The 22,500-nt window shown below is 44.5% G+C and overlaps 1 protein-coding gene across 3 annotated transcripts in view; it reads left to right on the forward strand.

Moving 5' to 3' along the window:
- The window catches only part of LOC143282837 (uncharacterized), a 58,743-nt gene that overhangs the window by 31,772 nt on the left and 4,471 nt on the right, over positions 1-22,500 (forward strand). For all 3 annotated transcript variants that reach the window (XM_076588663.1, XM_076588662.1, XM_076588664.1), the window contains 12 exons: positions 115-222; positions 1,760-1,885; positions 2,372-2,482; positions 4,955-5,060; positions 5,404-5,507; positions 7,027-7,200; positions 9,001-9,147; positions 12,522-12,692; positions 13,964-14,163; positions 16,402-16,426; positions 19,434-19,522; positions 21,425-21,493. In XM_076588663.1, coding sequence (XP_076444778.1) covers positions 115-222; positions 1,760-1,885; positions 2,372-2,482; positions 4,955-5,060; positions 5,404-5,507; positions 7,027-7,200; positions 9,001-9,147; positions 12,522-12,692; positions 13,964-14,163; positions 16,402-16,426; positions 19,434-19,522; positions 21,425-21,493 — 1,430 coding nt within the window. The remainder of the gene's footprint in view (positions 1-114; positions 223-1,759; positions 1,886-2,371; positions 2,483-4,954; positions 5,061-5,403; positions 5,508-7,026; positions 7,201-9,000; positions 9,148-12,521; positions 12,693-13,963; positions 14,164-16,401; positions 16,427-19,433; positions 19,523-21,424; positions 21,494-22,500) is intronic.

The following is a 22,500-nucleotide window of genomic DNA, read 5'->3' on the forward strand; positions in this document are numbered from 1 at the left end:
GGGTTTGGGAAGGGTGGTGATTGATGTTGTCATGGTGAGGATGACTGTTGTCATCGTGATGATTGTCGTTGTCACGGTGATGATGATGATGATGATGGTGATGATGTTTTGCAGATGGAGGCGCTTCAGACGCCAGTGTTGAGCATCAAGCGGGATAGCCTCAATGATGCAGACTGCAACAACAATCTGCAACTTGGCGTCAACACAATCTTCAGCATTGAGGTACCACCCCCCCATGTCCCCCATCCCCCCCGCCCTCCCCCCCCCCCCCCCCGTCCCCCTTCCGCACGCCTGCTCTCATCCCACTGCTCTCCTGTGGTAGTGCTGTGTGTCCTGTGGAGGAACGTGCTCACCGCTCATCCCAAGTTTGACTGGAAAATCAAACTGAGCGTCTGGTCTTTCGGTTGAGACGATAAACCGTGGTCCCATGTGAAGCACGCACTTGGCGCACTGAAAAAAGAACCCATGGCAACGAGAGCGTTGTCCTCTGGCAAAATTATGTAAAAAGAAATCCAGTCTGATAGGAACACAAATACATAAGCATGCACTCCAGACCTGACTAAGCGCGCTGGGTTATGCTGCTGTCAGGCATCTGCCTAGCAGATGTGGTGTAGCGTATATGGCTTTGTCCGAATGCAGTGACGCTTCCTTGAGAAACTGAAACTGTTCCTGTCACATCTGACCTCAGCATTCTGAGGAAATCATGTTTGTGGAATAAACCACACTCTGTTTATCATTTATCTATTTGTGTGTGTGGTGTATGTATTTCACACTGTCTTTACAATTGAGGGGGTACTTTTATGTTGCATCATAGTATACCATTGAGATGTTGTGGTGTGTTATAGTGTGTTGTGTGGTTTGGTTTGGTGTTATGTAGTGTGGAGTGGTGTGGTCTGATTATTTATGGTGGTGCGGTGTGACTTTATGTGGTGTGATGTGGGGTACTCTGCTGTGGCGTCGTTTTCTTGTGAAGTGTGGTTTTGATGTGGTGCGATGTGATGTGATGCGAAGAAGTGATGTGGTATGATGTGAAGTATGATATGTGGCGTGGTGTCGTGTGATGTGACATGGTGTAGTGTGACGTGATGCGGTGTGACGTGGTGTGATATGTCACGGTGTGGTGCGATCTGACGAGTGTGTTGCGAAGTGATGTGGTATGATGTGGTGTGGTGTGATGCGATGTGGTGTGATGTTGTATGATGCGATGTGGTGTGGTATATGTGGCATGATATGGTACGGTGTTGTGTGATGTGATGCGATGCGCTGTCATGTGGTGTGATGTCACACGGTATGATGTGGTGTGAGTGTGGTGTGATGTGGTATGGTGTGTCGTGTCGCGGTGTGGTGTGGTGTGGTGTGATGTGTCGTGTCGTGGTGTGGTGTGGTGTGGTGTGATGTGATTCAATATAGTGTGTGTAATATGACGTGGTATGACGTGTGGTGCGATGTTGTGTGCGGTATGAGGTGGTGCCATAAGAGGTGGTGTGATGTGGTGTGATGTGTGATGTGGCGTGGTACGCTGATGTGGTATGACGTGGTGGTGGTGGTGTGTGATATGACGTGATGACTTTCGATGTATGACGTGGGTATGATGCGGTGTGTGGTGCGATTACGTGTGATGCCTAGCGCGCGCGCGCGCGCGCGCGCGCGCGTGTGTGTGTGTGTGTGTGTGAACTGATGATGTGTGATGATTACGATGTGGTATGATGGTGCATGGCGATGTGGTATGCTGTGATGTGGTATGCTGTGGTGTGGTCAGGGCGGGAACACGGGGCAGGCCTTTGAGCTGACCAACTCGCGGTCAGGCGTCCTGGCTGTCAAACGATGGCTGGACTACGAGAACAACGACCGTCACTTCTTCCTCAACCTCTCCGTGGCTGACAAGGTCAGTTACCTCCCTTTTCACTGCCCAGACACGTGTGTCGTGATGATCAATACAATAAAAAAATAATAATAAAAATAATAATAATTGAAGAAACAACAACATCAAATAATAATATGATTTCTTTTTTTTTCTTTCTTTCTTTTTTTTTTTTTTTTTTTTTGACAAGTAGTTTTGGTACATTTGAGTGCGTGTCACAACCAGTGTGTGTGTGTGTGTGTGTGTGTGTGTGTGTGTGTGTTGGCGGGTATGAAAATATAACTATACGTTTATGCGTGCGTGCGTGCGTGCGTGCGTGCGTGTGTGTGTGTGTGTGTGTGTGTGTGTGTGTGTGTGTGTGTGTGTGTGTGTTGGCGGGTATGAAAATATAACTATACGTTTATGCGTGCGTGCGTGCGTGTGTGTGTGTGTCTGTTTGTCTGTATGTATGTATGTCTGCCTGTATAACTCTCACATTGTGTGTGTGTGTGTGTGTGTGTGTGTGTGCAGGACAGGCCAGACCGGAAGTCCTACACGACAGTGGAGGTGACGGTGAAGGACATTGACGACAATGCCCCGGTGTTTGCTGACCACTCCTACCGCCTGCACGTGCCGGAGCAGGTCTGTCCCTTCCGCCCTCCGCTATTGTCTGTCCCTCTGTCCCTCTGTCTGTCCCTCTGTCCCTCTAGAGGGTCTGTCCCTCTGTCTGTCTGTCCTTCTGTCCCTCTGTCCCTCTAGAGGGTCTGTCCCTCTGTCTGTCTGTCCCTCTGTCCCTCTAGAGGGTCTGTCCCTCTGTCTGTCTGTCTAGGTCTGTCCCTCTGTCTGTCCCTCTGTCCCTCTAGAGGGTCTGTCCCTCTGTCTGTCTGTCCCTCTGTCCCTCTAGAGGGTCTGTCCCTCTGTCTGTCTGTCCTTCTGTCCCTCTGTCCCTCTAGAGGGTCTGTCCCTCTGTTTGTCTGTCCCTCTGTCCCTCTAGAGGGTCTGTCTCTCTGTCTGTCCCTCTGTCCCTCTAGAGGGTCTGTCCCTCTGTCTGTCTGTCCCTCTGTCCCTCTAGAGGGTCTGTCTCTCTGTCTGTCTGTCCCTCTGTCCCTCTAGAGGGTCTGTCCCTCTGTCTGTCTGTCCTTCTGTCCCTCTGTCCCTCTAGAGGGTCCGTCCTCTCTGTCTGTCCCTCTGTCCCTCTAGAGGGTCTGTCTCTCTGTCTGTCCCTCTGTCCCTCTAGAGGGTCTGTCCCTCTGTCTGTCTGTCCCTCTGTCCCTCTGTCTGTCCCTCTGTCTCCTCTGTCTGTCCCTCTGTCTGTCCCTCTGTCCCTCTGTCTGTCCCTCTGTCTGTCCCTCTGTCCCTCTGTCCCTCTGTCTGTCCCTCTGTCCCTCTGTCCCTCTAGAGGGTCTGTCCCTCTGTCCCACTGTCTGTCCCTCTGTCCCTCTGTCTGTCCCTCTGTCCCTCTAGAGGGTCTGTCCCTCTGTCTGTCTGTCCCTCTGTCCCTCTAGAGGGTCTGTCCCTCTGTCTGTCCCTCTGTCCCTCTGTCTGTCCCTCTGTCTGTCCCTCTGTCCTTCTGTCTGTCCCTCTAGAGGGTTTGTCCTTCTGTCTGTCCCTCTGTCCCTCCTGAGGGTCTGTTCCTCTGTCTATCTGTCCCTATGTCTATCTCTCTGAGAATCTGGCCTTCTGTCTGTCTGTCCCTCTGTGAATCTGGTCCTCTGTCTGTCTGTCCCTCTGTGAATCTGGCCCTCTGTCTGTCTATCCCTCTGTCTGTTCCTCTATTTGTCTATCCCTATGTCTATCTCTCTGAGAATCTGGCCCTCTGTCTGTCTGTCCCTCTGTTTATCCCTCTGTGAATGTGGCCCTGTGTCTGTCTTATCTCTCTGTCTGTCTGTTGCTCTGTCTGTCCATCCCTCTGTCTGTCTGTTCCTCTGTCTGTCTGTCTGTCTGTCTATCCCTCTCTGAATCTGGCCCTGTGTCTGTCTATCTATCTGTGAGTTTAAATCTGTCTGTTCCTCTGTATGTCCGTCGGTTAGTCTGGTCTGCTGGACAAAATGTGTCACATGGTCGGTCATATTGCAATGTGCCATATGTAGTGTCATGTTGCAGAACACACTGTCACACAGTGGCGTCATGTTGCAGAACACACTGTCACACAGTGGTGTCATGTTGCAGAACACACTGTCACACAGTGGCGTCATGTTGCAGAACACACCGTCACACAGTGGTGTCATGTTGCAGAACACACTGTCACACAGTGGTGTCATGTTGCAGAACACACTGTCATACAGTGGCGTCATGTTGCAGAACACAAGGTCACGCAGTGGTGTCATGTTGCAGAACACACTGTCATACAGTGGCGTCATGTTGCAGAACACACCGTCACACAGTAGCGTCATGTTGCAGAACACAAGGTCACGCAGTGGTGTCATGTTGCAAAACACAAAACTGCAGGTCAACAGCAGTGTGACACATGTTGCAGGAAAACAGCAGTGTGACATAGTGATGACACGTGTTGCAGGACAACAGCAGTGTGACACATGTTGCAGGACAACAGCAGTGTGACACATGTTGCAGGACAACAGCAGTGTGACACAGTGATGACACATGTTGCAGGACAACAGCAGTGTGACACAGTGATGACACATGTTGCAGAGCAGTGTGACACATGTTGCAGGACAACAGCAGTGTGACACAGTGATGACACATGTTGCAGGACAACAGCAGTGTGACACAGTGATGACACATGTTGCAGGACAACAGCAGTGTGACACATGTTGCAGGACAACAGCAGTGTGACACAGGGATGACATTTTGCCAGACAACAGCAGTGTGACACATGTTGCAGGTCAACAGCAGTGTGACACATGTTGCAGGACAACAGCAGTGTGGCAAATGTTGCAGGACAACAGCAGTGTGACACAGTGATGACACATGTTGCAGGACAACAGCAGTGTGACACATGTTGCAGGACAACAGCAGTGTGACACATGTTGCAGGTCAACAGCAGTCTGTCTGACACAGTGATGACACATGTTGCAGGACAACAGCAGTGTGACACAGTGATGACACATGTTGCAGGTCAACAGCTGTGTGACACAGTGATGACACATGTTGCAGGACAACAGCAGTGTGGGAGTGTGGCTGGTGACTGAGCCACCAGTGTCTGTCCTTGACCCTGACCAGGACGTGGAAAAACCTGAGGGCTTGATCGTCTCCCTTTACAGTGCGTATACCTGTCGGTGTGTGTGTGTGTGTGTGTGTGTGTGTGTGGAAGGGGTGTGAGGTGTGTGTGTGTGTGTGTGTGTGTGTGTGTGTCTTTGTGTGAGGATGTATATGTCGGTGAGTTTATGAGTGTGTGTTTATGTATTGGGAGGTATGTGTATTTGTATGTGTCTGCGCGCGTGTGTTCACGTGTGCGCGGTGTGTGTATGTGAGTGTGTGTGTCTGTGTGTGTGTGTGTGTGTGTGTGCGTGTGTGTGTGCGTGCGTGTGTGTGTGTGTGTGCGTGCGTGCGTGTGTGTGTGTGCGTGCGTGAGGGAATGAAGAGACCTTTTGATATGTTGACAGACGCCAGTGACGGCACCAAGGTCAAGGTCAATGACAGTGGCGCCGTACAGCTGCAGACGACCTTTGACCGGGAGGAGATGTCAGAGTTCACTGTAGTCCTCAAGGTCATCTGCTCTCTCTCTCTCTCTCTCTCTCTCTCTCTCGATAAAGCTGCCATTCATTGTGATACAGTACATACCTTTGCTTTGAAAAAAATTCTAGGTGTAGACAGGCAAGCGCCCAACGATTTAATTTATGATGAAACGAATAGATATCCGATATATTTAGTTTCGGCAGTTAGATGTATTCGTTACTGGCTCAGATTATTACAAATGGAAGATAGCAGAATACCACGCAAAGCTTATAATATGTTATATGATTTAGATGCTAGAGGCAGAGTGAATTGGGTAACTATAAGATTCGTCATCGTTTGTTTGAGTGTGGTTTTGGTTTTGTTTGGTTAAACCAAGGTGTTGGCAGGCGTTTATCTCTGTTTTTCGCCAACGATTGATAGATTGTAGATGGTAGAAATGGTCTGATCACATACAAAATAGTGAACGGTTTAGTTTTTATAAGAATTTTTGCAACATGTCTGATCTGAAACCTTACTTTGTGTTAAATATGGATAGACATTTAAAATATATAACGACTAGATTTAGATTAGATATTTCGGAATTAGCGGTCCATCATTACAGATACAGAAAATGTAATGATAGTAATTTAATTTGTCCATTATGTAATGACTCACAAGACAACGAGATACATTTTGTTCTTTGTTGTCCATCTCTTAAGAACATTCGAGAAGAATTCATTCCACCTAAATATTATAGACAACCTACATTGTTTGAATTGAACTTATTGATGTCATCAACATCTCCTGAAACTGTTCGAAAGCTTTCTCTATTTTTATTTAAAGCTTTCAAATTCAAAGAAATCGTAACTTCGTGACAGCATTTTATTGTTCTACAGACCGAACCATAGCACTGCTTTACTTATATGTTTGTTTAATTGAATATTAGGACGTTAACAGGCTTTGCAACGTGATGTTTGTCTGTATATAAAATAATATTATTCACATACCCCTTCATGAGGGGCCTAGGCCTATACATAATTAAACCATCTGGAATCTGGAATCTCTCTCTCTCTCTCTCTCTCTAATTGTCTAGCTGTCTGTCTGTCTATCTTTCTGCATGTGCCCCTCTGTCTCTGTCCCTCTGTCTGTCTGTGTGTCTGTCTCTCTCTTTCTCTGTGTGTGTCTGTCTTGTACAAGAAAATGAAAAAAATGTTTTGCCTTGTCTTTTCCTCATACGCACACACACGTACACGCACAAACACACACACACACACACGCGCGTGCGCGCATGCTCGCACGCACACACGCACAAACAAACACACACACACACACACACACATACACACACAATCACACACACACACACACACACACACACACACACACACACACACACAACCACAAACACAAACGGACTAACAAACACTTGTCTTTGTCTCTCTCTCTCACACACACACACACACACCAAACACACACACACACACACACACACACACACACACACACACACACACACACACGCGCACGCACGCACGCACGCTTCACGCTTTCGTTCGCTTCACTCTGTACAGGTGCAACAGGACGTCAGCACCTGGATGTCATCCACCGTGACCTTGACCGTGATCATCGATGACGTCAACGACAACCGACCCCTGTTTGACCCCAGCGTGTACCACTTCACTCTGCCCGAACACTCGCCGGCCTTGACCTCTGTGGGGCTGCTCTTCGCCAAGGATCGTGATGAGGTCAGTCTTATCGTAAACCTGCGACGTAGAGGGCAGGGGGGAGCCTTGTCTGGTCTGGTCCTGTCGTGTCGTGTCGTGTCGTGCCGTGCCGTGCCGTACCGTGCCGTGCCGTGTCTGGTCTTGTACTGTCCTGTCTGGTCTTGTCTGGTCTGGTCTTGTAGTGTTCTGTCTGGTCCTGTCTTGTCTTGTCTGGTCTTGTCTGGTCTTGCATGATGTTGTGTACTGTTGTCTTGTTGTGGGTGTTTTTGTTATGCTATTTTTGTCTTGTCTTGAACTGTGTTGTACTGTGTTGTATTGAAATGCAGGAGGAAGGTGGCAGAATGGTTAAGACGCTCAGCTGCCAATACAGAGAGACCGTGAGGGTGTGGGTTCGAATTCCGCTCTCGCCCTTTCTCGCAAATTTGACTGGAAAATCAAACTGAGTAGTCTAGTCTTTCAGATGAGACGATAAACCGTGGTCCTGTGTGCAGCACGAACTTGGCACTAAAAAGAAACCAAGGCAACGAGAGTGTTGTCCTCTGGCAAAATTCTGTAAAAGGAAATCGACTCCGATAAGTACACAAATAATTATATTAGAAGCATGCACTCAAGGCCTGACTAAGCGCGTTGGGTTATGCTGCTGGTCAGGCATCTGCCTAGCAGATGTGGTGTAGCGTATATGGATTTGTCCGAACGCAGTGACGCCTCCTTGAGAAAACTGAAATTGAAATTGAAATGCGGTGTGGTTAGGGTGGTGTGGTGTGTTGCGTTGCGCTGAATTGTGTTGCGTTGTATTATGTTTTTGTCTCAGTGTGAAATCCTTTCCTTGGAGGCCGCGTCGCCAGTGCGTAACGCCAGCCCCACCCCCCCACCCCCCACACCCCCCTTTTTTTTCTTTTTTTCGTTTTTTTTTCCCCCGCCTTTCTCTGAAAGCGTAATTGTTTGGTTATCAAAGTGAAATGTTCCATCTAATTTACCAGGCACAACACATGTGCTGCCGTGGGTTCTTTCTTCTTTGAAGCGCGTACTTCAGTTGCATACGGGACCCCGGTTTATCGTCACATTCGAATGACTAGCGTCCAGACCACCACTCAAGGACTTGTGGAGGAGGAGGAGGAAATGCTTGCTAATGTGAGATTCCATCCCGCGCGCTCGGGTTCTCTTGCTTCCTTGGCAAACGCATTGACACTAGGCCATCACTAACGTTGAAAACGAAATGGTTTCGATCCTTGTTTAAATCTTATTCAGTGTCCCCGCATGACAGATTCCTTCATGAACACACCACAAACATCTACCCGGAGATCTTGTTTTCCACACGGGGTGTGAGTACTGCACTGTGTTGAAGAGGGGGGTGGGTGGGGGTGGAGAATGGTGTTGGTAACAGCGGTGATGACAACTGTGTTTTAATACGACGTGCGTTACGAAAAAAAAAAAAAAACAAAAAAAAAACAGTAGGGGAATCTTTGTTTATTGCCCCGTCATACGCACTGGTGATTGTAGACATCAAGTTTAAGTCTTACTCTCACAGTCCGAAAACCTATACAATAAAATACAATACAATACAATACGTCTTTATTAATCCGGTTGGGAATTGCGTGTGCATTCAAAAAGCTGGTCACTGATAATACTCAGTCTTACAGTCCGCAGTCGAGTCTGATATATCTATGGACATGGCAAACGTTTAACTTAAAAGTGAAAAGGTTCGATTACATTACGTACATGCGAAACAACAACTGCTGCGCTTTTAATTGATTAATTAATTTATTTATTTATTCATTTATTTATTTATCTATTTATTTATCGATTTATTTTTCACTCAAGGGAGACAATGCTGTCTTCAACTACACGCTGCTGTCCCATGGTGCCCTGTTCACCATGGAGACGTACGGTGGAGGATCGTTTGGGGTTTTACGTGTCCTCAACTCTACCCTGCTGGATCGGGAGGACAGTCCGGAGCTGTTGGTCAAGGTGAGTGAGTAACCGGTGTGCAGTGGTCGTGGCTACAGCCTTCAACCAGAAGCAGAGGAGTCCATGCCTGGATTCAGCAGTCCCGTAGGTTTTGTGACTTGAGGGATGATGTCCAAGTTCAGTACGCTGAAATTCTGGGAACTGTTTCATCGGAGCTTTTTGTGCGTTTTTGCAATGTAGGTATATGAGGAAATGGCATGTTTAGTATGATGAATTCTGGGAACAATTTTAACGAACCTTTTCGTGCGTTTTGCAACGAAGGTATATGAGAAAATGCCATGTTTAGTATGATGAATTCTGGGAACAATTTTAACGTTAGTGCGTTTTGCAACGAAGGTATAATTATGAGAAAATGGCACGTTTAGTATGATGAATTCTGGGAATAATTTTAACGAACCTTTTCGCGCGTTTTGCAACGAAGGTATATGAGAAAATGCCATGTTTAGTATGATGAATTCTGGGTACAATTTTAACGTTAGTGCGTTTTGCAACGAAGGTATATGAGAAAATGCCATGTTTAGTATGATGAATTCTGGGAACAATTTTAACGAACCTTTTCGTGCATCTTGCAGTGAAGGTATATGAGAAAATGCCATGTTTAGTATGATGAATTCTGGGAACAATTTTAACGTTAGTGCGTTTTGCAACGAAGGTATATGAGAAAATGGCATGTTTAGTATGATGAATTCTGGGAACAATTTTAACGAACCTTTTCGTGCGTTTTGCAACGAAGGTATATGAGAAAATGCCATGTGTAGTATGATGAATTCTGGGAACAATTTTAACGTTCGTGCGTTTTGCAACGAAGGTATATGAGAAAATGCCATGTTTAGTATGATGAATTCTGGGAACAATTTTAACGAACCCTTTCGTGCGTTTTGCAATGAAGGTATATGAGAAAATGCCATGTTTAGTATGATGAATTCTGGGAACAATTTTAACGTTAGTGCGTTTTGCAACGAAGGTATATGAGAAAATGGCATGTTTAGTATGATGAATTCTGGGAACAATTTTAACGAACCTTTTCGTGCATCTTGCAGTGAAGGTATATGAGAAAATGCCATGTTTAGTATGATGAATTCTGGGAACAATTTTAACGTTAGTGCGTTTTGCAACGAAGGTATATGCGAAAATGTCATGTTTAGTATGATGAATTCTGGGAACAATTTTAACGAACCCTTTCGTGCGTTTTGCAACGAAGGTATATGAGAAAATGCCATGTTTAGTATGATGAATTCTGGGAACAAATTTAACGTTCGTGCGTTTTGCAACGAAGGTATATGAGAAAATGGCATGTTTAGTATGATGAATTCTGGGAACAATTTTAACGTTAGTGCGTTTTGCAACGAAGGTATATGAGAAAATGGCATGTTTAGTATGATGAATTCTGGGAACAATTTTAACGAACCTTTTCGTGCATCTTGCAGTGAAGGTATATGAGAAAATGCCATGTTTAGTATGATGAATTCTGGGAACAATTTTAACGTTAGTGCGTTTTGCAACGAAGGTATATGCGAAAATGCCATGTTTAGTATGATGAATTCTGGGAACAATTTTAACGAACCCTTTCGTGCGTTTTGCAACGAAGGTATATGAGAAAATGCCATGTTTAGCATGATGAATTCTGGGAACAATTTTAACGTTCGTGCGTTTTGCAACGAAGGTATATGAGAAAATGGCATGTTTGGTATGATGAGTTCTGGGAACAATTTTAACGTTAGTACGTTTTGCAACGAAGGTATATGAGAAAATGTCATGTTTAGTATGATGAATTCTGGGAAGAATTTTAACGAACCTTTTCGTGCGTTTTGCAACGAAGGTATACGAGGAAATGGCATGTTTAGTATGATGAATTCTGGGAACCATTTTAACGAACCTTTTCGTGCGTTTTGCAAAGCAGGCACAGGAGAAATGATATGTTGCGTGCAACTGGCCCTTCTTATGAAGAAGAATTAGGTGTAATACGACAGAATGTGACCCACTGTGATCACAAACAGGAACCGATGCTTCCCGTCTCAAGCTGTCATGTTGTTAATTTTCTTTACTGTTGTTTTTCTAAGTTGTTATTTTGTTGTTGTTTTTATCGTTTCACGGTTTTAACCTTTTTTTCCTCGGTGGTTTTCGACTCTATTTCGCACGTATCCTCAAGTCGGTAAAATCTGATTGCAGTATTCTGAAATTCAGGGACCCGTTTTAATAGTAATTTTCGCGTATGGATCAAACGATGTCACAATTAATATGTAGATCATTTGGTCTATTTTTTCAGTGGTGTTTGACTCGATCTATTTTGAGGGCTATTGTATTGTTTTGACACAGATTCAGTCGCTAAGCTAGCGTGAAGCCATCTTGTTTGGTCTGAAAAATCGTCTGGCAATGACACATTCGTTCAGACTGTTGCAATCAGAAAGCCGCAGATGTATTTTATGTGTGCATGGATTATAAATGTGCAATTAGTGTGTCAGGTACATGATAGTTTGATTTTAAATACTATCAGTGTGTTAGCTATGTGATAATTATGTGGACTATAAAATAATGTACAATTAGTGCTCTAGGTATAAAATAAGGGGATGGATTATAACTGTACAATTAGTGTGACAGGTATATTATGTGTGGATTATGTATGTACAGTTTGTGTGTTAGGGATTTGATGTGTGAATCACAAATGTACAGTTAGTGTGTCAGATATCAGATGTGTTGATTATAAATGTACAATGAGTGCTTTAGGTATATGATTTGGGAATGGATTTTCAATGTACAATGAGTGTGTTAGGTATATGATGTGAGAACTGGTGATAAATGCGCAGTTAGTGTGCCAGGTATATGATGTGTGGATTATAAAAGCACGGTTAGTGTTCGCATGACCATGGCAACGTTTCGTCACCGTGGCAACGTTTCGCCACAGCGCTTTTGTTGTTGTTGTTGGTGGTGGTGGTGGTGGTGGTGGTTGTGGTGGTGTTTTAGAGAAGCAAAGGAAAAAGATGAGAGAGATGATGATGTGCTACGACTTCAGACAAGTGATCGTAGGAATTCAGTAAGTCTGAGTGCGTTTTACAGTGATTGTGTGTGTGTGTGTGTGTGTGTGTGTGTGTGTGTGTATGTGCGTGTGTATGTGTTTGTATGTGTAAGTGTGTGTGTGTGTGTGTGTGTGCGTGCGCGAGTGTGTGTATGTATGTGTTTGTGTGTGCGTGTGTGTGTGTTTGTATGTGTATGTGTGTTTGTGTGTGTGAGTGTGTGTGTTTGTGTGTGTGTGTGTGTGTCTGCGCGCGCGCGCGCGAGTGTGTGTATGTATGTGTTTGTGTGTGCGTGTGCATGTGTTTGTATGTGTGTGTGTGTGTGTGTGTGTGTGTGTGTGTGTGTGTGTGTGTGTCTGACAGGTTGGCACACAGGAACTGCGGGCGGAGGAGGGGGGAGACTGCAGTGGGGGTTACTGTGAGGTCACGGTCAAGGTCACCCTGCTGGACATCAACGACCACTCGCCCGTCTTTGGCCAGTCCAGTTACAACGCCACGAAGTTGGATTACGTAGCCCATGACGTCATCATCACCGTTAGTCTCTGTCTCTGTATCTGTGTGTGTGTGTGTGTGTGTGTGTGTGTGGTGTGTCTGTGAAATTTGAGTGGTTTTATGTCACTGTGCGTGAATGTGTGTGTGTGTATAAGTGTTTGTGTGTGTGTGTGTGTGTGTGTGTGTGTGTGTGGTGTGGGTCTGTGGAATTTGGGTGGTTTTACGAGAAGAGAAAACGTAACGCCACAATGTGTTTTTACTATTCGAAATGTATTTCTTTTCGCAGAATTTTATCAAAGAGTATTTCGTTTCGCAGAATTTTTGCCAGGGACAATGTAGAGTAGGTTGGCCTAATTTCGAACAGCGTGTTATTGTGAACGGTTCGTGTACCGCCCCACTTCGAAGCGTTATCACCAGACATGTTTCACAGTTCAAAGTCTGCTCCGACCTCGTTCTGATAACCTAATGAATATTCATTTCCAAAGCCTAGTCAAACATCATCTATTTCTGTCTATTTCCGCGCTCTTTCTTCGCAAACGTCCCCTCAAAATCCTAAAATCAAGGGAAGAAAGTAGTAGGACTTTAACTTTGACACGGTTTGAAATAGCTGATTTAATTGGATATGTTAAATGATTTGTGAATTCCAGTCCTGGGAGAATGTTTAAGAAAGCATGTTGGTGACAAGCCTAGAACGTCAGTTTTGACAGAAATTTCCAAAAGTGTCGTTTGCAATCAGACCGTAGGATATTTTGACGCGAGTCTATTTGCAAACAATGCTACACAGTTATTGAGCGCTCTCAAAAGGGTTTGTGATGTGGGGGTTTGTGTGTTTAATTGTGTGTTAGTGTGTGTGTGTGAGTGTGTGTGTGTGTGTGTGTGTGTGTGTGTGTGTGTGTGTGTGTGTGTGTGTGTGATCAAAACCAATAGTACAACAATCTGGTGCGATATTCCAACAATATGTTGAGTCTAATGAGTTTAAGAACTGCTTCTGTTTTAATGGTAAGCATGTACCCAAACCCGTTGTCCGCACTTAAACTTACCCGTTCGCATTTACCCTCATACACCCCTGCTATCTAAACCGTTGAAAAACGCTGCAAAAGGGGAGTAGACGAACTTTTCCTGGTGCAGCAGTCAGTCGGAGAAAGCCTTTAAAAACAGAAGAGCGAAATTTGACGATCGTATAACCTGCTATCTGTACAACACACACGTTGAGCTGGTCGCTTCGACTGGATTGTTTGCAACTAGGCCTACATACACTAATATATTATGTTATGAATGATATGAACGGGTTTCACTCCTCCTCTACGCCACAGATCAGCGCCACTGACGATGACTCCGGAGACAATGGTCACGTGGTGTACGCCGTGCGGAGCTTGCCGGGGCCTGGGGTGTGTGCTGACGTCACGATCAACGCAACGAGCGGTGACGTCAGTGTGGGGCAGAGCGTCACTCGGGCCGTGACGTGTTTGGTGCTGGTGGACGCCTGTGACAGCCCCGCTGTGTCACAAACCAGGTGGGTGCAGGGATTGTGGGGGTACAGAACCAGATCTTTCTCTTCCGCATGGAAATCTCATTTATTTCCAGCCATTCAAATCAGTAAATAACTCCTTGTCTTCATTTTATATTTCAGTCATTTTTTTTTTTTTTTACTTCTATTATTTTGACTATTTTAAAACGTACACAAGTTCATCTGCCTTGAACGGCCAAGATATGCTTACGCGGGCATGTGTGTGTGTCTCCATCTTGTGCAGAGTGGGTGTTGGTTTGTGGGTTGGAGTTGGAGCGGAAGGATTTGTGCGTGCCAGTGTATTTGTGTGTTTTTCTAGTATGCATACGTATATATGTATTTTTCATTGTTAACGCCCCGGGCTTATATCATTAGATTAGGCGTAACAAATGTCCTTTTATTGACTCACTTGTGTAAACAAAGTGAGTCTATGTTTTAACCTAGTGTTCGGTTCTCCGTGTGTGTGTGTCTGTGTCTGTGTGTCTGTGGTAAACTTTAACATTGCCATTTTCTCTGGAAATACTGTGTCTGCCAATACCAAATTTGGCTTAAACATAGTATGAAAAAAAACTTCAGTCATACCAATAACAGGTTGTAAGTCTCCCGAATTAAGTCGTATTTCCGAATCATTAACGGTTTATTTCGTTGATATACGTTCCGAAATCTGAGGATTCTAAAAACGGCTTCCCGCTGAGTTAGGCCTACTAGAAGGTAGGTCGTGTTCGAATACGACGACCTCGTTTTTCTTGTTCACAATTAAAAGGAAAGAAATGCAAGTTCTGGACAGAAAACATACAGTGATACTAACTACACCATCGACGTGTTTACTGCACATAGATATTCTATAGTGGACACTGAATTAACTGGAATGAACATTAACTCAAAAGTGAATCGAACGTTTCTCTCAGCCCATTGTAGACTAGTCCGTCAGTGCAGATCTAGAGTTCTACCATGTGTTGCGGTGAGCTTGAAGCGATGGCAACGTCTCATTTACCGCCGAAATAAATGAATAATCGAGATATAATAAAACACACACAAAACATGATTTAAACGGCATTAGTTCGTCCACTACAATCACATCTATTTGTCGCACGAAGAAGAAAATGTCAATCTTACTTTAACTATCAAATTCAGTCAAATGACGTCAGATGTTCTGCAGCAGTGGGGATTAGTCTGCTTGCTTCGGAACTGAACATGCATGGTTCGATCCCGCTCTCATGAGATTTGTGTGTGTGTGTGTGTGGTGTGTGTGTGTGTGTGTGTGTTTTCTTCCAAGCTTATTTTATGTATCATATTTAATACAGAGCACTTTTCAACGATTTTTTTAAACGCTACTTTTTTTTCTTTCCTCATGATTCCTTTACTGGATACAGCACGAAGCACAAGTGAGTCACGAAGGCTTTGCCTCTTGTTATCATTAGCAGTAGTAGTAGTAGTAGTAGTAATAGTAATAGTAGTTGTTGTTGTTGTATGTCTCTTTCCACTTAGAACTGATGTGACAGCCCCCACCCCCACCCGCACCGCCTGTCCCCACCCTCTTTCACACACAGATGGGTGCAGAGATTGTGGGGATGTCTTTCCTTTCGCCACAGAGACAGGCGTCCTTATCTCTCTCTCTCTCTCGCTCTGTGTGTGTGTGTGTGTGTGTGTCTGTCTGTCTGTCTGTCTGTCTCTTTGTCTCTGTCTCTTTGTCTCTGTCTCTCTGTCTGTCTCTGTCTCTCTCTCTCTCTCTCTCTCTCTGCCTCTGTGTGTGTGTGTGTGTGTGTGTGTATGTGTGTCTTTGTGTCTTTGTGTGTGTGTGTGTCTGTGTCTCTCTCTCTGTGTCTCTGTGTCTCTGTCTGTGTCTCTGTCTCTCTCTCTCTGTCTCTCTTTCTTTGTGTCTCTGTCTCTATGTCTGTGTGTGTCTCTCTCTCGTTCTCTCTCTGTGTCTCTGTGTCTCTCTGTCTCTGTCTCTCTGTCTCCGTCTCTGTCTGTCTGTCTCTGTCTGTCTCTGTCTGTCTGTCTGTCTGTCTGTCTGTCTGTCTCTCTCTCTCTCTCTCTCTCTCTCTCTCTCTCTCTCTCTCTCTCTCGCTCTCGTTCTCTTAACAGTAATATCATTAAAAAAAAAACAATTATGCTAATCAAAAATCAACATTGATATCAAGGTGAATAGCGTCAGTGATATCACCATTATTTCATCATCAGAATCACCATCAGCGTCACCAGTAAGATCAGTCCTTTCTTTGTTTCTTTGTTTTTCCACAGACGGTGTACGTCGGTCGTTCTTCAGGTCAGCCATCACAATCAGTGCTCTGTCTCTGTCTCTCCCTCCTCCTCTTTTCTTACTCTTGTTGTTGCTGTCATATGTAGATATTCACAGGGGGTACAAAATATTCACTGAACCAGATGCACAAGGATTACATTTCGTAAGAATACTGTCAACTGAACATGATGAAACAAGGCTAGTGATTTTCGTAAATAAATAAATAAACAAATAGATAAATTAAATAATAATAATAATAATAATAATAATGATAAATTATCACAAATATTTAATTTTCTTTGGGTTAACTAGAAAAAAAGATATGAATGTGAGGTAAGGGATTGAAAATTACGTGATTTTATTAGTTGCTAGATGGTCGTCTTATAAGCTTGAATCAATAATGAGAAGTAACAGAGGGTATGTGTGTGTTGGTGTGGGTTCGGGAATGATAATTATGCAAACGTGTGTGAGTGTTGGTGGGCATGTTTTCGTTTATAGCTGATCATTCGCTCTTGGAGATGTGTGTCGTTTTCAACCACAAATGTCGGCCGATGTTTATCGGCACTGTATTTTGCATGTATTGTACACCACTTGCCGAAAGGATATCTTTGCCAATGGCAATGAAAAATGAAGTCAAATTTGTGGCAGTGTCAGTTGTTGTTGCTGTTGTTGTTGATGATGATGTTTAGCTGCCTCCATCATCAGCACCGTTTCAGTGACATTAGTGTCACGTCGATCAGAGGCAACACTTTAAAGCTCCAGAAACAACGCTTTCGCCTTGATGTCAGGGGAAACTATTTCTCTAATAGAGTGGTGACACAGTGGAACGGTCTCCCAGACTCCGTGGTCCTGGCGCCGTCAGTCAACGCCTTCAAGGACCGCCTAGATAAACACTGGAGGGGCCTACCTGATCTGTACAACCCATCTTGTCAGAGCAACTGATTTGGTCTAGCCGCGCTCGCCACGCGTGCAACCAATTCAGTGCTAGTGTTTTGGGTTTTTTTTTGGAGAGGGGAGGCCTAAACCGTTGTCAAGTCAAGTCGATCGCTCGTTCCGAATCCCCATTACTAAACCTAACATGGGTACATCCGTCACAACCCCAGAGCCGGCGCTCCACATGTTGTTTAGGTCGCCAGTAGGCCACACACCAGAGGATACCTTACGCTGCTCCCTCCTCTTACTTCATTGCTTACCTCCCCTCTGCGTCTTTGTCTTGGTGTCTCTCTCTATGTCTGTCTCTATCTCTCTTACTTCGTTTCTTACCTCCTTTCTCTCTCTCTCTCTCTCTCTCTCTCTCTCTCTCTCTGTCTCTCTCTCTCTGTCTCTCTGTCTCTCTCTGTCTATCACTATCTCTCTTCATTTCTTACCTCCTTTCTCTCTCAGTCTTTCTCTCTATGTCTGTCTGTAGCTCTGTCTCTCTTACTTCATTGCTTACCTCCCCTCTCTCTATGTCTCAGTGTCTCTCTCTGTGTCTGTCTCTATCTTTTACCTAATTTCTTACTTCCCCTCTCAGTGTCTCTCTCTCTCTCTCTCTCTGTTTATATCTATCTCTCTTACTTCATTTCTTACATCCCCTCTCTCTCTCTGTCTATCACTATCTCTCTTACTTCATTTCTTACATCCCCCCCTCTCTCTCTGTCTATCACTATCTCTCTTACTTCATTTCTTACATCCCCCCTCTCTCTCTCTCTCTCTGTCTATCACTATCTCTCTTACTTCATTTCTTACATTCCCCTCTCTCTCTGTATATCACTATCTCTCTTACTTCATTTCTTACATCCCCTCTCTCTCTCTCTGTGTCTATCACTATCTCTCTTACTTCATTTCTTACATCCCTTCTCTCTGTGTCTATCACTATCTCTCTTACTTCATTTCTTACATCCCTTCTCTCTGTGTCTATCACTATCTCTCTTACTTCATTTCTTACATCCCCTCTCTCTCTCTCTATCACTCTCTTACTTCATTTCTTAATCTCCTCTCTCTGTCTATCACTATCTCTCTTACTTCATTTCTTACATCCCCCCTCTCTCTCTCTCTCTCTCACTATCTCTCTTACTTCATTTCTTACATCCCCCCCTCTCTCTCTCTCTCTCACTATCTCTCTTACTTCATTTCTTACATCCCCCCCTCTCTCTCTCTCTCTCACTATCTCTCTTACTTCATTTCTTACATCCCTTCTCTCTTTCTCTATCACTATCTCTCTTACTTCATTTCTTACATACCCTCTCTCTGTGTCTATCACTATCTCTCTTACGTCATTTCTTACATCCTCTCTCTCTCTCTGTTTCTATCACTATCTCTCTTACTTCATTTCTTACATCCCCTCTCTCTTTCTCTCTCTCTCTCTCTCTCTGTCTATCACTATCTCTCTTGCTACATTTCTTACATCCCCTCTCTCTCTCTCTCTGTCTATCACTATCTCTCTTGCTTCATTTCTTACATCCTCTCTCTCTCTCTCTCTCTCTCTCTCTCTCTCTCTCTCTCTCTCTCTCTGTCTATCACTATCTCTCTTACTTCATTTCTTACATCCCCCCCTCTCTCTCTCTCTGTCTATCACTATCTCTCTTACTTCATTTCTTACATCCCCCCCTCTCTCTCTCTCTCTGTCTATCACTGTCTCTCTTCATTTCTTACATCCCCCCTCTCTCTCTGTCTATCACTATCTCTCTTACTTCATTTCTTACATCCCCTCTCTCCCTAAAATCTTAATCCTTGAATAAAAAACGTTTTGAGTTCTGAGTTCTGAGTTCTGTCTATGTCTGTCTATCTCTATCTCTCTTACTTTACTGCATACCACCTATCTCTCTGCTGCTGAAGACATTTGCAACAGATAGTTTTCTTCAGGGTCATGAAAAATTAACAAACTGTTGATAAAAAAGGTGAAACATTCTTCAGGGACAGGTGATGAGGGTGAGGGTGATGATATATGTGTGTGTGTGTGCGTGTGCGCGCGCGTGTGAAAGTGTATGTGTATGTGTGCGTGTGTGTGTGTGTGTGTGTGTGTGTGTGTGTGTGTGTGTGTGTGTGCTGGCAGGTCTCCCTTCTCGTCAGTAACCACACGGTGGTTCTGCAGACGTCTGTATCTCCTGACCTGCTGATTCCACAAACATTGGAAATACAGCGGTAACCCGTCTGTCTGTGTCGTGTTGTCTGTGTGTCATGTTGCCTCGAAATCTTGTTGTGTGTCATGTTGCCTCGAAGTCGTGTGTGTCGTGTTGTCTCATTGTCTTGCTGTCTGTGTGTCATGTTGCCTCGTTGTCTTGTCGTTGTGTGTCATGTTGCCTCATTGTCTTGTCGTTGTGTGTCATGTTGCCTCATTGTCTTGTCGTTGTGTGTCATGTTGCCTCATTGTCTTGTTGTTGTGTGTCATGTTGCCTCATTGTCTTGTTGTTGTGTGTCATGTTGCCTCATTGTCTTGTCGTTGTGTGTCATGTTGCCTCAAAGTCTTTTGTTGTTGTGTGTCATGTTGTCTCATTGTCTTGTTGTTGTGTGTCATGTTGCCTCATTGTCTTGTTATTGTTGTGTGTCATGTTGCCTCAATGTCTTGTTGTTGTGTGTCATGTTGCCTCGTTGTCTTGTTGTTGTGTGTCATGTTGCCTCATTGTCGTGCAGTTTTTGTTTTTATTTTGCCTCTGAGTCATGTTATCTCTGTGTCAAACTGTTTCTGTGTCGTGTTGTCTGTGTCATGTTGTTTCTGTGTCATTTTGTCTCTCTGTCACGTTGTCATGTGTGCCACATAGCCAGTGTACCGTGTCGTCAATGCGCCATGTAGTATCTGTGTCATGTCTCCTCCTTCTTCTTCTTCTTCTTCTTCTTCTTCTTCTTCTTCTTCTTCTTCTTCTTCCTCTTCCTCCTTCCACTCCTCCTCCTTCTTCTGTGTGAGACTCTGTGACAACAGAAAACTGAGTGATACTGTTGTTGTATTGTGGTCTTACACAGAGGCGAGTGATATTGTGTTGCGCTGTCACACACAGCTGTGTGATAAGTGAAGTATGTAACAAACGGCTGAATGATACTGTGTGGTGTGTTGCAGACAGCTGAGTGATATTGTGTGGTGTGTTGCATACAGCTGAGTGATATTGTTTGCTGTGTTGCAGACAGCTGAGTGATATTGTGCTGTGTTACAGACAGCTGAGTGATATTGTTTTACAGACAGCTGAGTGATATTGTGTTGTGTTGTAGACAGCTGGGTGATGTTGCGTTGTGTTGCAGAGAGCTGAGTGATATTGTGTTGTGTTGCAGACAGCTGAGTGATATTGTGATGTGTTGCAGACAGCTGAGTGATATTGTGTTGTGTTACAGACAGCTGAGTGATATTGTGATGTGTTGCAGACAGCTGAGTGATATTGTGATGTGTTGCAGACAGCTGAGTGATATTGTGTTGTGTTACAGACAGCTGAGTGATATTGTGATGTGTTGCAGACAGCTGAGTGATATAGACAGCTGAGTGATATTGTGGTGTGTTGCAGACAGCTGAGTGATATAGACAGCTGAGTGATATTGTGTTGTGTTGCAGACAGCTGAGTGATATAGACAGCTGAGTGATATTGTGATGTGTTGCAGACAGCTGAGTGATATTGTGATGTGTTGCAGACAGCTGAGTGATATAGACAGCTGAGTGATGTTGTGGTGTGTTGCAGACAGCTGAGTGATATAGACAGCTGAGTGATATTGTGGTGTGTTGCAGACAGCTGAGTGATATAGACAGCTGAGTGATATTGTGATGTGTTACAGACAGCTGAGTGATATTGTGCTGTGTTACAGACAGTTGTGTGATATTGACAGCTGGGTGATATTGTGGTGTGTTACAAACAGCTGGGTGATATTGTGGTGTGTTACAGACAGTTGTGTGATTTTGACAGCTGGGTGATATTGTGGTGTGTTGCAGACAGCTGAGTGATATTGTGCTGTGTTACAGACAGCTGAGTGATATTGACAGCTGGGTGATATTGTGGTGTGTTACAGACAGCCGAGTGATATTGTGCTGTGTTACAGACAGCTGAGTGATATTGTGCTGTGTTACAGACAGCTGAGTGACATTCTGGGAGTAACGGTCAACGTGGTGAACATTGCTCCGAACTCCGCCAAGAATGGGTCCGTGTATAAACATTAATATTTTCTATCCTCTCTGTCAGTCTATTCTCTGTCTCTGTCTTTCTATCTCTGTCTCTGTCTCTGCCTCTCTCTCTCTCACTCTCTCTGTCACACAGGCACACATATACATACATACATACATACACACATACGTACTCGTACTCGTGTTTACACATAATTGCACACACACACACACACACACACAGAGAGAGAGAGAGAGAGAGAGAGAGAACGCATAGAAACATGAATAGTTGTAATGTCAGTGACCATAATGTGTGTGACGAACGACTCTTGAACTGTACGATGTTTGAGGTCTTGTATGAAGTCCTGTTCATCGATCCGTGTGGGTTATACGGCTAGTATTCTAAAGACTTTGCATGCGTGTCTTATTGGCAAGACGGATTGTACTGGTCAGGTTTCTTCTTCCAGCAAGCATCCAACCTACACTTGAAGGCATTTACAGAAGGTGCCAGGACCACTTCATCAGGGAGGTTGTTCCACGTTTTGGCGATTCTTTCGCTGAAGAAGTGTTTCCTGGTATCACAGTGGGTATGGTGCGGGAACAGTTTCATTGCATTACCTCTGGTGCCTGCATCCTCGGGAGTTTCAAGCTTTGGTTTTTCGGTCTTGTAGATTCTGTGGACATAATTATTTGAAGGTGTCTTGCTTGGTATGGCAGTTCACTGAATGAGGAGATCAACTTTGTGGCTCGGCGCTGCACATCCTCTGGTTGTTTGCATAATGTCTTATGTCGGGGTTGCCACACAGTTTGTCCATACTCGAGGATAGGTCTTGCTAGTGTCTTGTACAGCTGGATGAAGAGCTTGCAGTCTAAGAACTCAAAAGTTCTTCGGATGACGCCTATTACGCTGTTTGCTCTTGATGTGACGTTGTCAACGTGTTGCTTAAATTTGAGGTCGTTGTCGACATGAATACCGAGATCCACTTCCACCTCACTTTCTGTCAGGGGTATTTCTCTGCTGGTTCCGGTTTCAGCATCTGTGTGC

The sequence above is a fragment of the Babylonia areolata genome, chromosome 6 (genome assembly GCF_041734735.1).
Source record: "Babylonia areolata isolate BAREFJ2019XMU chromosome 6, ASM4173473v1, whole genome shotgun sequence".
In the NCBI taxonomy this organism is placed as follows: domain Eukaryota; kingdom Metazoa; phylum Mollusca; class Gastropoda; order Neogastropoda; family Buccinidae; genus Babylonia; species Babylonia areolata.